Genomic DNA, 13,156 nt, shown 5'->3' on the forward strand with positions numbered 1-13,156 from the left:
CTCAAAATGGATTAAAGACCTAAATGTAAGACCAGATACTATAAAACTCCTAGAGGAAAACATCGGCAGAACACTCTTTGACATAAATCGCAGCAATATTTTTTTGGATCTGTCTCCTAGAGTAGTGGAAATAAAAAGAAAAATAAACAAATGGTACCTAATTAAACTTAAAAGCTTTTGCACAGCAAAGGAAACAATAAACAAGCAAACAAAAAGACAACCTACGGATTGGGAGAAAATATTTGCAAGCGATGTGACTGACAAAGAATTAATTTCTAAAATATACAAACGGCTCATACAGCTTAATATTGAAAAACAAACAATCCAGTCACAAAATGGGCAGAAGACCTAAATAGTCATTTCTCCAAAGAAGACATACAGATGGCCAACAGGCACATGAAAAGATGCTCAACATTGCTAATTACTAGAGAAATGAAAATCAAAACTACAATGAGGTATCACCTCACACCAGTCAGAATGGCCATCATCAAAAAATCTACAAACAATAAATACTGGAGAGGGTATGGAGAAAAGGGAACCCTCCTACATTGTTGGTGGGAATGTAAATTGATGCAACCACTTTGGAGAACAGTATGGAGGTTCCTTAAAAAATTAAAAACAGAGTTACCATATGATCCAGCAATCCCACTTCTGGGCATATATCCAGAGAAAACCATAATTCAAAAAGACACATGCACCCCAATGTTCACAGCATTACCATTTACAATAGCCAAGACATGGAAGCAACCTAAGTGTCCACTGACAGATGAATGGATAAAGAAGACGTGGTACATATATTTAATGGAATATTACTCAGCTTTAGAAAGAATAGAATAAAGCAGTTGGCAGCAACATGGATGGACCTAGAGATTATCATACAAAGCGAAGTAAATCAGAGAAAAACAAATACTATATGATACCACTTATTTGCGGAGTATAGAAAAATGATACAAATGAACTTATTTACAAAACAGAAATCAACCCACAGACATAGAAAACAAACTTTTCATTACAGAAAGGGATGGAGGGGATAAATTAGCAGTTTGGGATTAACATACACACTACGTAAAATAGATAAACAACAAGGACCTACTGTATAGCAGAGGGAATTCTACTCAATATCTTATAATAACCTATAATGGAAAATAATCTGGAAAAGTATATATGTATGTACAGCTGAATCACATTGCTGTACGCTTGAAACTAACACAACTTTGCAAATTAACTACACTTCAGTAAAAAAAAAGCAATCCCCTTATAGATCCTCCCCAACAGCCTCGGAGGGAGCTGTATTATGATCTCAACAACAGAGAGGAGTGAAGGAGGCAAGAGGTTAAGTACTTTACACAGGTAGTCAGGGATGGAACCAGGATGTGAACACAGGCCAGGTGACCAAGACACTCAGGGAAGAAGGGAGGGAGGGAGGGAGGGAGGGAGACAGACAGAGTGGGGAGGGAGATTTTACTCTAGCATTGTCTATGTAGAATGAGTTACCGAGAAAGGTTTTTTGGTCTGGGGATTTGGGGAAAAGACCCTGCGAGCCCCCTGACCTCGCACACTCACAAAGGTGGCTGGGCCAGCGGGCCCAAAGCCTGCCTCAAACGTGGACCTGCTCTGTGACCCCAGGGAAGCCAGGCCCCTCTCCCAGCCTCCGTTTCCCCATTTGTAACAGCGGGCTGGGCTCATGACTCCCAAGGCTAACCACGTCTGTGCCAACCACTGACCTCTGGGGTCCTGACTGCCCTCGCTTCTGAGGTCCCGGTGTCCGCGGCATCATCCCTCCAGGGCTGGTCACTTACCAGCCCCCCAGCAGCCTGCGCTCTCTTGGCCGGAAGGTCAGAGCCCTGGTTTGGGTGTAAGTGATACCACCTGGTGCTGGTGCGTGGTGAGCACCACCTCCAATCAGCATGAAGGGGGTGGTGCTTCACTCCAGATGACAACGCCGCGGGCTCAGGTGGTGAGACCTCCCAGTCGCAGGACATCAGTAGAAGCAGCTGGAGCAGAGCCGGAATCTGGGGAGATTCCCCACTCTTTCAGGGACTCATGCGCCCTGAGGCAAACTGTCCCCTCCGGAACCTCTACCTCAATGTCTCCAACCTCAGAGAATAACACCCCGCTCTGAGGAATGTCCCGGGGCAGAAATGAAAGCCCTTTGTAAACTGTAAAGTGCTTGCCAAATGTAAAGAGAAACAGCTGTATCAGAACAGAACCCACACGTTTTGGATTTTAAAAAGGAAATGTTTATTTTCATGTTATAAGGTGATTACAAACTCCTCTAAAAAAAAAAAAAGCAAAGATGAATTTAAAATATAGGTATACATATTTATCTAAAAAGCCAAAGAAGAAAAGAAAACCCCTGCAAAATACAGGGATTCATATCAGAAAACATTTATACATAAAAGCTTGTATACTGCAAGACTGAGTTACACACCAAGGATTTTATTCAAATACAAATGCTCCTCCTCAGAAGAGTCTCTTGTTGGTTGATTTTTTTTTTTTTTTTTTACAAAAGTTTAAAATATCTTAAAAATATTTTGAAGTTTCAAAAAAAGTTCTGGTGAGCCAGACATATTTCTGGAAGGAAGCAAGACCCACATTCTCGGCATTCTCTTGTGCTAAATACAGTCACAGTTGCTAGGGATTCGAAAATTAATTGGGTTTAAAAAAAAAAATTAAGCCAACATCTCAATTTGAAGCCAAGTATATAACAAGATGCTCCAATCCCTCAGGGAACACGGCGGAATAGTCTGTAGTGACACCCGTAAGAGAACAATGAAACCCAGCTTCCGAGCTGCAGTCTGAAAGCCTGGCACTGAGAGGGGGCACAGAGGAGGGGGGGAATGCTATTTCCTGGCCTCTGGGTACCTACACCCCTCTCCAAGTTTTGATGTCTGAGCTTTGTTTTGTGGGTTTGTGCTTGCTGGATTTTTGCACAGTGATATTCATAGCATCCACGTGGACAGCCTTGCCTGGCCCACCTGACCTTGGGTTTGAGGGCTGGATGGGACCTCTAGCCCCCTTGAGGGGGTTTCTCTTGGGTCCTTTCCCAGACTGTGTCTGAGGCTTGGTGCGGAAGGGAGGCACGCCTGCCGGAGCACTGGCTGCCAAAGCGTTGCCCCAGCTGGAGGGGTAGTGCTGGGGGATGTTGGCTGGGGCCCTGACTGCCGTGTGCTGGCACCTGGGGACGGACACAAGAACACTCTGGGCTAGGCTGAGGGGGGGCTCCCTCTCCCCTCTGTCCCCCAACTGTCTTGGGGTGTGCTGGGGATCTGGGGTGAGAACGTGGGACTGGAGCTACAGAGAGGGAGCTGTGTATGGCCCAGAAATCATCCAAGGCCACTTCCGGCCACCTGGGAATTTCCCACGTGACCTCAGGCTAAATCCTGTCTGAGGGGCTCTGTCTGGACCCCTCAGTTTCCTGTGGTGCAACAGACGTCTCAGTGCCTCGTTTCCAGACGGCTGCTGAGGGGAGGGTGCCGGGTGGACCAGCTCCCGTCCCACTAAGCCATAGCTTGGGATCCAGCTGGCCCATGAGCATGGTCACAGGGTGGGTTGCAGCTCACCACGTCCCTGAACTCTGGGGACGGAGCATGTCCTTTTTCATAAAGGCTGGTCTTTGGTCTTCAGGAAGAACATTCCCCTTTGACAACGAGGGTGCTGACCGGGGGGCCCAGGAAGCCTCTCTATCAGTGACCGTACGGTTCCACCATAGGGACTAACAGGGCCCAGGCCCAGCTGGACAGAGCATCTCCCCAGGTGAGATTATCCTGGGGCCATTACCCATTTCTGCATGCTAAAAACATCCTTTAAACCTCTCTCTTGCATCCCTTCCAGATCTGGCTGCAAGCATCAGAATTTCCAACCCATCCCAGGCAGAGCATGGATGGCGGACTGCCCAGAGACAGGTGGACCAGAGTCGTGAGCTCCAATGACAAGTTTCCTTTATGTGGAGACACAGAAGTCACACACCATTACACATTGTACTCACAGAGCAGAGTTCTGCTGATACACGAGAGCTAGAGTATCAGACAGGAGGGTCACAAGTGGAGACAGGTGCTCGGGAGATGGGCGAGGGTCAGGCTTGGGAAAGTGGCTGACCTTCCTTCCAGGCGGGGCCTGGGGACTTGGTCTGCATGTGTCTTTGGTCTAGAATTTGGTCTGAGAATCTTATAAGAAGAGGCCTTTTTCGGGCTATTTCCAGAATGTTGCAATTTGCCTACCAACCCGAAACACTGTGGCCCTCCTCGCCCCCGCACGTAACCTGTCCCCAGTCATCGACAGTGGTTAGTTTACTAATGTTCCGTAAGACAAAGGAGAACAGGTCACATTCCTACTTGATAAAATTAGGAAAAAATCCCAAAACAATACAATCAAATCAGATAGAGTAGCAACCATAAATGCATTGTAAAACAGGCACACAGACTTGCTGACGGTTTGGAATAGGATTGGGTGCTGTTTAGCAGGGTATATGTTTTGGAGACAGTGGACTGTGAATGCTTGCTAAAGACGAGAGGTTCAGAATCGTCTCTGCCCCTTGGGAGGGGGACACCCGAGACTCCTCCCCTGCCCAGATTTGGGGAGGGGGTCCCAGGATTCAGAGAGCCCCTGCTCTGAACGCCAGAGCCGGATCCTGCTCTCCACACCCCCGAGGCAGTCACTGCCATTTCTGCGTGACAACGTTTCAGTTTACTTTACACCCTGAACTTGGAAGTTTCTGTTTAAATGGCACAGTTTAGATCCAAATGCGGGCTGGGTGGAGGGGTGTCCGTACTTGGGATTTTAAAGGTGGAGTGCCTTCCGTCCTGGTTCAGGGAGGAATGCTGGTTCTGGGGTGCCTGCCCCCGAACAACCCTGACTCACCTCCTGACCTCGATGCCCACATAGTGCGTACCCGACCCCAGCTTTTGCGGGGAAGGGGGAATAAAGAGTTTCCTTATCTCCCAGGTTACCAGCGTGGGTTGTACTTGTGCCTGAATTTGCAGGAAAGTTTGGGGATCACCTCGCCCCAATGAAAGCTCGCTCCTGGCACTCCCTGCTAGGCGCCAGGGCGGCCCCGCGCTGGGGTCTTCAACAAGAGCCTCTGACATGAATACAGAGCTGAGGGTGGAGAGCTGAGGGTGGAGAGCTGAGGAAAGAAGAGCACCGCCCCCTCCCCGGGGTCCCGGGCGCCTGGGGCCACGTCCTTTGGTCCACTTGCTCACCCCTCGCCCCTCACCAAATACGTACACCACGCTTCCCCTACAAGCAGCTGTGAGAGATGTCGGCTGGGGGAACAGCCAGAACCTGATCGGAATCCCCATCCAGGCCACAGCCCCATCTGCATGAGGTCTGCAGCCCTGAGACCCCCGCTCCTGCTGGGCAGCCTCCACTCCCTCCCTGGGACGCACCAGGAAGGACGCCGCTCCCTCGCACACGGACGGTTCTGACAGCCCTTCTGACTATCCCTGCCTCAGTCTCGAAATAAAAGGGACTCTGCTCTTGATGCAATGGTTCCCAGTGCTCTCAGCTTCACACTTTTCCTGTTGGGCCTCATCTGTGGGCTTTGAGTCCCTTTGTATTTGAGGGGTTGGTTCATTATTTTGGCATCTCTCTTGTTGGCTAAGACAAGTGTCGTGAGGTGTCTCCCGACAGCCTTCCTTTCTCCAGCCCCTCGGGGTCTGGCCCGATAGCCGTTTGCTTCGCTTGAACCAGGTTGGTAAGGTACTACACCTTTAAAATGGGTCTGCTGTCCCAGGAAAATTCCACCCTGCGTTTTGGGGGCAGAACTTTCTGCCAGCTACACAGCACCGAAGAATTGCTTTTGAAAACAAGATCTATTGCTGGCAAGATCAATTCAAGTGGTAAAAGTGTAGGACAATCTCTACGTGTATACATAGTTATATGTTAAAAAAAAATACAAAGAAAAATTGACCAAGTTCCCATAAAATACATCTAATTCCATACGAAAGCTCTGCCTCACCCCGGGCAGCTGCCCGCGGGTATTCTTTTTGTACAAAATATCCCCAAATCAAAACAAAATACACACACACACACACGACACCACACACACACACACACACACACAGACACACACACGCACACACACACACACACACACACACAAACATTTTCTGTGACAATTAAAAAAAAATCCTAGTGCAAATATAAAGCTCTGTAAACCTGGTCCTATAAGAATCTAATGTTAGTAAACAGCAGGAAAGCAGCCCGTCGACTGGGAGAGAGCTCACATCATGGTCTCCACTATGATGTGGGTTGGTTTCCTGAGCGTGCTGTTAACGGACATGCGGGAGCTGTAGGGCATCGCCCCCTCTCGCTCCACGGCCCAACGGTTGGGTTCCCTCGGTGTCAGCAGGTACTTGAGTCTCTGGAGGAAGAAGGGGACAGGCACGGGGAGGCAGGTCAGCGGGCCCAGTTTCCCTCTTCACCTCGGGTCCTGCCAGTGTGCTCTGTGGCCTTTGCCAAACTAGTACCCTCTCTGGACCACCCATTTCATCCACTGGCAAATAGAGGACTTGAACTAAGGTCCCTCCAGGCCCTGAATGAGGGCAGAGTGCCCGCCGGTAGTTTCCTTGGCCAAGCCCTGCTTACACACCTCAGGGACAGGAGGCTCACGCCTCCAAACTCTTTCCCCCTTCTTTGTCCCATGGAGCTGAAATACAGCTCCTTGTGATTCTCGTTCCCCTATTTCTCTGACTTGCAAAGCAGTTGAGTTTCTGCAATTTGTATGCCCGAGGTTGGGTAACTGTCTTGAGCCTCCCATGGCTCCCACTTTCCCCGAGGAGAACCTCCGTCTCCCACAAGCTGCATGTCCTGCCTTCTCCATTTCCCCACCGAGGGCCCGGAGACCACTGCCTGGGTCTGTGCTGCCCCTCCCAACAGAGGGGCCAGAGGCTGGACCACTGCCAGGCACACAGCAGTTTGTCCTCCCCAGGTTGTCAGATGATAGGATCAGTAAGGGAAGGAGCCCTCCCCAGGGCACCCAGAAAAGCAACAGCAGAGCTGGGACTTGAACTCAGAGCTCCCGCCTCCCAGCCCACCTCCTGCCAAGCATCCACTCAGCGGCTTAAGTAGGAAGCAGGTGCTAACAAGAAACCCTCTATCTCGGCATTGATGTTCAATTTAGGTATAGAACAATTTTTAAAAGCTGCTGGTTAAAAGCTACGATATTTCATGTGAAAATCCAGACTTCCATCTACTCTTTAAAAACCACAGGTCTGGCCACCCCAGGCCCACATCTCCTTGAAAACGGGAGCCCGAGCTGAGAGCATCACTGCATCCTGCGATGGTCCTTGCCTTCCCGAGCCCCCGCTCCCCAGTCCCCCTCCCCACCTGGGTTGGCTGCCTGGGCCCTGGAGGAACCAGACCAGAGGCCCCAGGTACAGGGCGAGGGTGGAACCCAGCAGGAGGGGAGGGCCCTGCCCCCCCTTCATCGCTTTGCCTCTCCTGACATCTGTACAATGGGTGTGCGCCCCGAACTGGAGACACGAGGCAAACACCCCCGGGCAGCTACCTGGGGCCCCGTTTATGCAGGAGGTGCAGACACAATTGGAATCCTCCCAGGATGGAGCTCAGAGAGAAGTTCACGGCTGCGAGGACCCCTTGGCAACCTGTGCAGGTAGGTGGTCGAGGGGCATGTGGTGAAGACAGGTGGATGGTGGCTAGGTGCCTTCAGAGGAGGGGGCTTTGGTTAACGGTCAGGTTTGGGGGTGAGGACCGGTTGTGAATTTGGGGTGGACTCGAATCCTTCCCCCGCACGAACCCCACTCTGCCCAAACCTCTAAACTTGGGATGGAACAATATTTTAAAATTAGGCTTCAAAGAGACCCAAGTCAGTGACCTGTTGGGTGTAGCTGTGGGCACTGAGCAATCAGGACAGACATCCAACACCCCCTGTTGTGCCCTCCATTAACCCTTTGGTTTCTGGGTGGTAGGGACATTCTGGAAATTCCTGGGGGAGGGGCTGGGTCTGTCCCAGGCCCAGTATTTCAGTATTTCGACAAACGATAGGGCCAGTCAGCATTCTGGCTGAATACTGGGGTCCTTCCCTGTGTCCTCTGAGAAAACACAATGGGTCCAGGGCTGCAGGAACACCCCAAGTGTCCTCCTGGCTCAGACAGGCCCCAGCCTCATGGTTTCCTCCTGGCATACATACCCCTGCCTACTTCCTCTGTCTCGGGAAGGCTGGTCTGGTCTCCTTCTGCCCGGCCTGGCATCTTTCCCCACCAAAAACACCTCCAGGCCAATCCCCTGCCCACAAGGAAACCAGCCCAGCCCAAGAGGGAGCCAGGGCCCCAGGACATCCTGGCTCCAGATTTTTAAGAGAATAACAATAAAAACAGCCCAGAACAAAACAGTGCCGTCTTGGAGCCAGCCCAAGCCCAAAGGTTAAGGGAGAGTCTAAGAAAAGGATTTCTTGGAAAGAGTCCCGACTTCTGCCAGGGCCTGGAATCTCCAGGATTGTTGGAGGAATTTCTGAGAGGCTGGTGGCGGGAGGGAGGCACAGGGAGGAGACTGGTGGGTACAGGGGCCTGGGAGCTGGAGGGTCTGTTCGGTGCACGGGTGGCTTCTGAGGGTCGGGCAGCAGATGGGGCCACATGTCTGGCGAGGGGAACACCAGCACGGGCTGGGCTCGTCTGAAACTTGGCTCCAGGGCCAGGGAAGGCCTCTGGCTGCAGCTTAGCCTTGCTCGTGAGCTCCTGTCTCCCGTCTCACCACTTGGGAAACCTGGCCCCTACTGCTCCCGGATGAAGCCCTGGCTCTTATCTTGGAATCCAAAGCCGCCACCACCTCTCCGGCCGCCGGCCCGGCCCTTGAATGTGTCACTGCTGCCCATTTTCCCACTATACACTCTCCTGCCCACAATCTCAACCACTCCACAGGGCAGGTGAGGGGTCTGGCACTCAGAGAGGGCAAGTGACCTGCCCAAGGTCACACAGCAAACTGACAGCTGGCTGGCCTTCAGCATCCTGCCCCCACCCCAAATCCAGGCTCGGGGCCCTGTGTGCTTACCACGAGGAACGGCCCTTCCGTCTGGCAGAGGCGGATGACCATGACCAAGGGGACGCACACAATGGAGGACAGGGCCAGGCTCCAGCCCAGCCCGATGGCCCAGTTGGGGTACACATAGACTTTGTTGTAGGTCAGGGGTACGTACTTGACGAGAGAGAAGATAAAACATCCCTGTGGAGAGACGGGGGCGGTCAGGGGGCTTCTGGGACCAGGGCAGGCTCCACCCAAGAGGCTCACACCCTTCTCCCTCTGGTGCAGGAAGGCCGCCCCCAGGGTAAACCTGATCAAGCCGCCTCCTTGCTCAAAACCCTTCTGCGGTTCCCCAGGACCTTCGGGATGCAAACTCCTTGTCTGGCCGGCAATTCCCTGTCACCTACCCACTGCCTCTTTCTCTGCCACTATACTGCAGCTACCTGGAATTCCTTTCAGCTTCTCAGCCGCTTGCCCTGGGGTCTCTGGGCAGGCTGTTCCCACTCACTGGGAACCTCTCTCTTGCTCACCTTCTCCTCATCCTAAATTTGCACTAATGGTCCTGCCCAGGCCCCGCCCAGGCTCAGTCAGGTGCCCACACTTCCCTTCCCAGAAAGCGCGATTCTTCGAGTCTTCATGATCACAATTACTCGTTCCCCACCCAGCCTGAGTCAATGAGAGCGGAAGGTGTGTCTGTCTCACTCCCCTGTTTCCCTGACGTGTGGTGTAACTCTGGGGGCACACAGCTTCCCTTCGGCCACTGCCACTCCTCCACCTCCCTCTCTGAGCCCCAGGCCCAGCCCCCAAGGCAGGGTGTGGACCTGGGCCTCGCTGCCCTGTTGGGGGGGTCCAGCTTAAGCCACGCCCAAGCCATTTATCAAAAACTTTTACTTTTTGATAAATATTGATTTATAATAATCCTAAGCATTTTTTAATCTTAAAAATAAGCGTCCAAAAACTTCAAGTGAACTATATTTTAGGATCAGCTTGTCTTTATCTTGAAGGTTGGTTTTTCACCACCTTTGCACCCAGGGGTCCATTATCAGAACACAGCATAGGGCTCTGTCCCTTAAGCATGTCCACATCACTGACTGACAGACCTATTTCCAGCCAGACAGGCTTGCCTGCCCAGGCCTGCAATCCTCCCTAGGACTGTCTTTTCCTCTGGGAGGGTCAGACTCACCAACGATCAGTGATACTTCAAAATGGTGGTGTCAAAAGGAAAAACAGAAGTGGTTTTTAATTCTTAAGGAAATAGGGGTGGGGGGGAGTCAGCTCTGCGCTCCAAAGCCTGCGCGCTAGGCTGGCTGGAGGGCTGCTTCTGGTCAGAACTACAGCCTCTCTGTGTAGAACCCAGTGAAAATGACTTAAACCTTCATTATCTAATAAGGGGGGTTTGAAGGGAAGACAAACCTATCTAAACCAGAATTGGTGCGGGGGTGGGGGGAATGCTCTTCATTAGGCACCTACTGTATGCCTGGCCCTATTGTTGCTGACCTACGTGTGGGGTGAAGCTTAGAGGGGGAGGGTCCCAAGGGAGGGCAGCTCTGCCCTCCCAACCCAACCCGGGAAGCAGCGTGTCCGCCTGTGTCACTCTTCCCGCCACCTCAGAATGCAGCCCCTCACCTATCCAATCCCCGAGGGAGGGAGGGAGGAGGAATCCCATGGTCAGAATGGTGAGGGGAGTTGCCCACAAATAAATCATTAAGTGAGGATGAGAACACGGGCTTTGCAGCCACCTAAATTCACCACCGACAATGCACTCCCCGATCATGGTTACTGGCTGCCACAGCTTCCTTAATTTTGTGGGGGAAATCTGCATCTCAGATGAAAAGGCCGAGACCGTGTTCAGTAATAAAGTAACAACCTAAGACAACCTAAGACGGTCGCTGCCACTCAGCCCCGCATCAGTCAGTCTCCTTGTTTTACAAATGCAGGAACTTGGGCCCTGTGAGGAAAGGCCTGGAAACAGAGGTCACTGAGGGGAGGGCCCATTTATCTCCCGGCACCTGGTTCCTAAACACAAGGGACATTTCTGCCATCTGTGCTCCCCACAGTCTGAGCTGAGAGCAGCATAGCAGACGTCTTTCCTTGCAATTAGCTCCAAGCTCATGATAGGTTTCAAACACCAGCAGGGAAGCAGCTTTTGCTGCAGAGGACCTCCCTTTGGCCAGAGCCTCCTAGCGGAGCCTAACGGGTGCCTGGGCCCCAAGGCCGCATCCCCAGATGGCAGGTGCAGGAACCCTGGTGCGAAGGGGGATGTGCACATCACTGCCCTTGGGTCCTGGTGGCTACTAAGCTTCCTTGTTCCTGGGAGAGGCCAGGGGTCCTCTCTGCTGGGACCTCCCCTCTCCAGGCACGAGCCCCGCCCTCCATGGGAAACACCGCATTTCCAGGGTCTATGATGTCTCCATTCGACATTCACCAAGGCCCCTCAACTTAATCAGTGACCCTGACTGTGCCCATGAACTCTGGAAGGGTTTGGGGAAAGGTCATGTACTCAGTGATGGAACCCTGCAATTTCTTGGCGTGCCCGACTCGCGCCCCTCTGCCAGCACTGCCGTTCCGGCTCCCTCCTCCTGACAAGCTCCTACTTCTGTTGCACAGGGAACCCTCCAGAGCAGCCTGGCCCCTCCCCAGCACAGCTGTCACTAGGCTTGTCAGAGGCCAGCACTAAGCAGATGCTGAGTGAACGATGCGTTAGCGGGTGAAACTGTCAAGCCCCGGGGAGGAACGGCTACTGCCCGCGGCCGCGCGGAAAGACACTCACAAGACAGAGAAGCGGAGTGACCACGGCCCAGCTGTACTTCATCCAGGGCCCAGGCCGATAGCCGATCATGTCCTCGATACCGTCATAAAAGTTATCACTGCCTGCAAGAGACAGAGGCAGACAGATGTTGACCCGGTGTCCGATGCAGCATCCGCCCCGGGAACAGCACAGCAGGGGCTCAAGGGCCCTGGGGGTGGTGGCGGGGAGGGGGTGTCTCCAGGGCCTCATCCAGGTCCCTGCATCACAAATCCCAAGTGTTGGCAGACGTTTACCTGAAATGATCTAAAATTCACATGTCTCTGGGCACCCGGTATTTTTCTGGTAACTTTACGCAGACCCCCAAAACCCGGTGTGGCCATTCCAAGGCCTCGAGGAAGTCAGAATGGACCATTCCTGGACCCTAGAGTGGTTCATCAAAGACAGACCCCTGGCCAAATTCTGTGTTTGTCAAAGCATCCACTCACACCCTGCACCTTCAGCATGGGGAGAATCTTCGGTGTGGCTACGGTCATATTATTTGTGCTGGAAGGGGCGGCCTTGAGAGGAAAAGGCCAGGCAGGGAGCGACTCCGCGTCTGACTCAAAATGCAATTCCCACTAGAATTCTGTTTCTGAAGCTTCTAGATCGAGAGGCCCAAAGGAGAGACTTGAGTAAGATACGCAAACCCAAAGGACAGACTTGAGTAAGATACGCAGACATCTCTACTCACCATATATCCAGGCAACAGCAAAACATTCAAAGAATGCAACCCACAAAAGGCATACACCGCTAGCTGCATAGTAGTCGAAGAGCTGGAACACATACATGCCACCCTGTGAAGGAAAAACCAGAGAAGGCGGGTTTGTTATTTGGCATCTCATTCCCTCAATATATAAAGAGATCTGGCCGGTCAATAAGAAACAGAAAACCCAAGGGAAAAAAATGTGCAGAGGGTGTAAGGACCAGATACGTGTCTAAACAGATGCTTGACTTCACGTTTGACAAATTTAATGAAAAAGATACACACACACAGAAAAGAAAGCAAAACGTGTCCTTCTTAGCGAAAAACGACGGGTTCTCTGAAGCCTGTTTCCAAAGGAGGGGCTTAACACTCACTGTGGCCAACACAGAAGACTTCAGTGAGACCCCGTTGCTCAGTGTATGAACCTGTGGTCTGCCTTTCAGGGGGTGTTTCTTACAGACACTTCGAGAAAAGCATTTATTTTTACTTCCGGTAAGGAAAATCGGTGATGTGAAACCCCAAATTTGGGGGCAAATGCAACCCTCTGCTGGAGAGTATGGAGAGATGGGTGAGGGGCACAGGAGGGATCAGCCCGGGCCCGGGCTTAGGCTCACATGCTCACGTGCCTCCCCTGCAGGCCTGAGAAGCGCCACTGCACACAGTGGGGTGGGGGGGTGGGGGGCGGG

General features: G+C 52.1%; 1 protein-coding gene across 1 annotated transcript in view; it reads right to left on the reverse strand.

Moving 5' to 3' along the window:
• Positions 1-2,487: 2,487 nt before the first annotated feature.
• SLC6A6 (solute carrier family 6 member 6) overlaps positions 2,488-13,156 on the reverse strand; it is an 80,371-nt gene continuing 69,702 nt past the window's right edge. Inside the window, exons 12-15 of the mRNA XM_024763389.1 lie at positions 12,459-12,561; positions 11,750-11,850; positions 9,010-9,180; positions 2,488-6,364 (exon numbers count right to left, since the gene is read on the reverse strand). Of these exons, the coding sequence (XP_024619157.1) occupies positions 6,224-6,364; positions 9,010-9,180; positions 11,750-11,850; positions 12,459-12,561 (516 nt within the window). The 3' untranslated portion in view covers positions 2,488-6,223. The remainder of the gene's footprint in view (positions 6,365-9,009; positions 9,181-11,749; positions 11,851-12,458; positions 12,562-13,156) is intronic.

The sequence above is a fragment of the Neophocaena asiaeorientalis genome, unplaced genomic scaffold (assembly GCF_003031525.2).
Source record: "Neophocaena asiaeorientalis asiaeorientalis breed wild unplaced genomic scaffold, Neophocaena_asiaeorientalis_V1.1 scaffold433, whole genome shotgun sequence".
NCBI classification, from domain to species: Eukaryota; Metazoa; Chordata; class Mammalia; order Artiodactyla; family Phocoenidae; genus Neophocaena; species Neophocaena asiaeorientalis.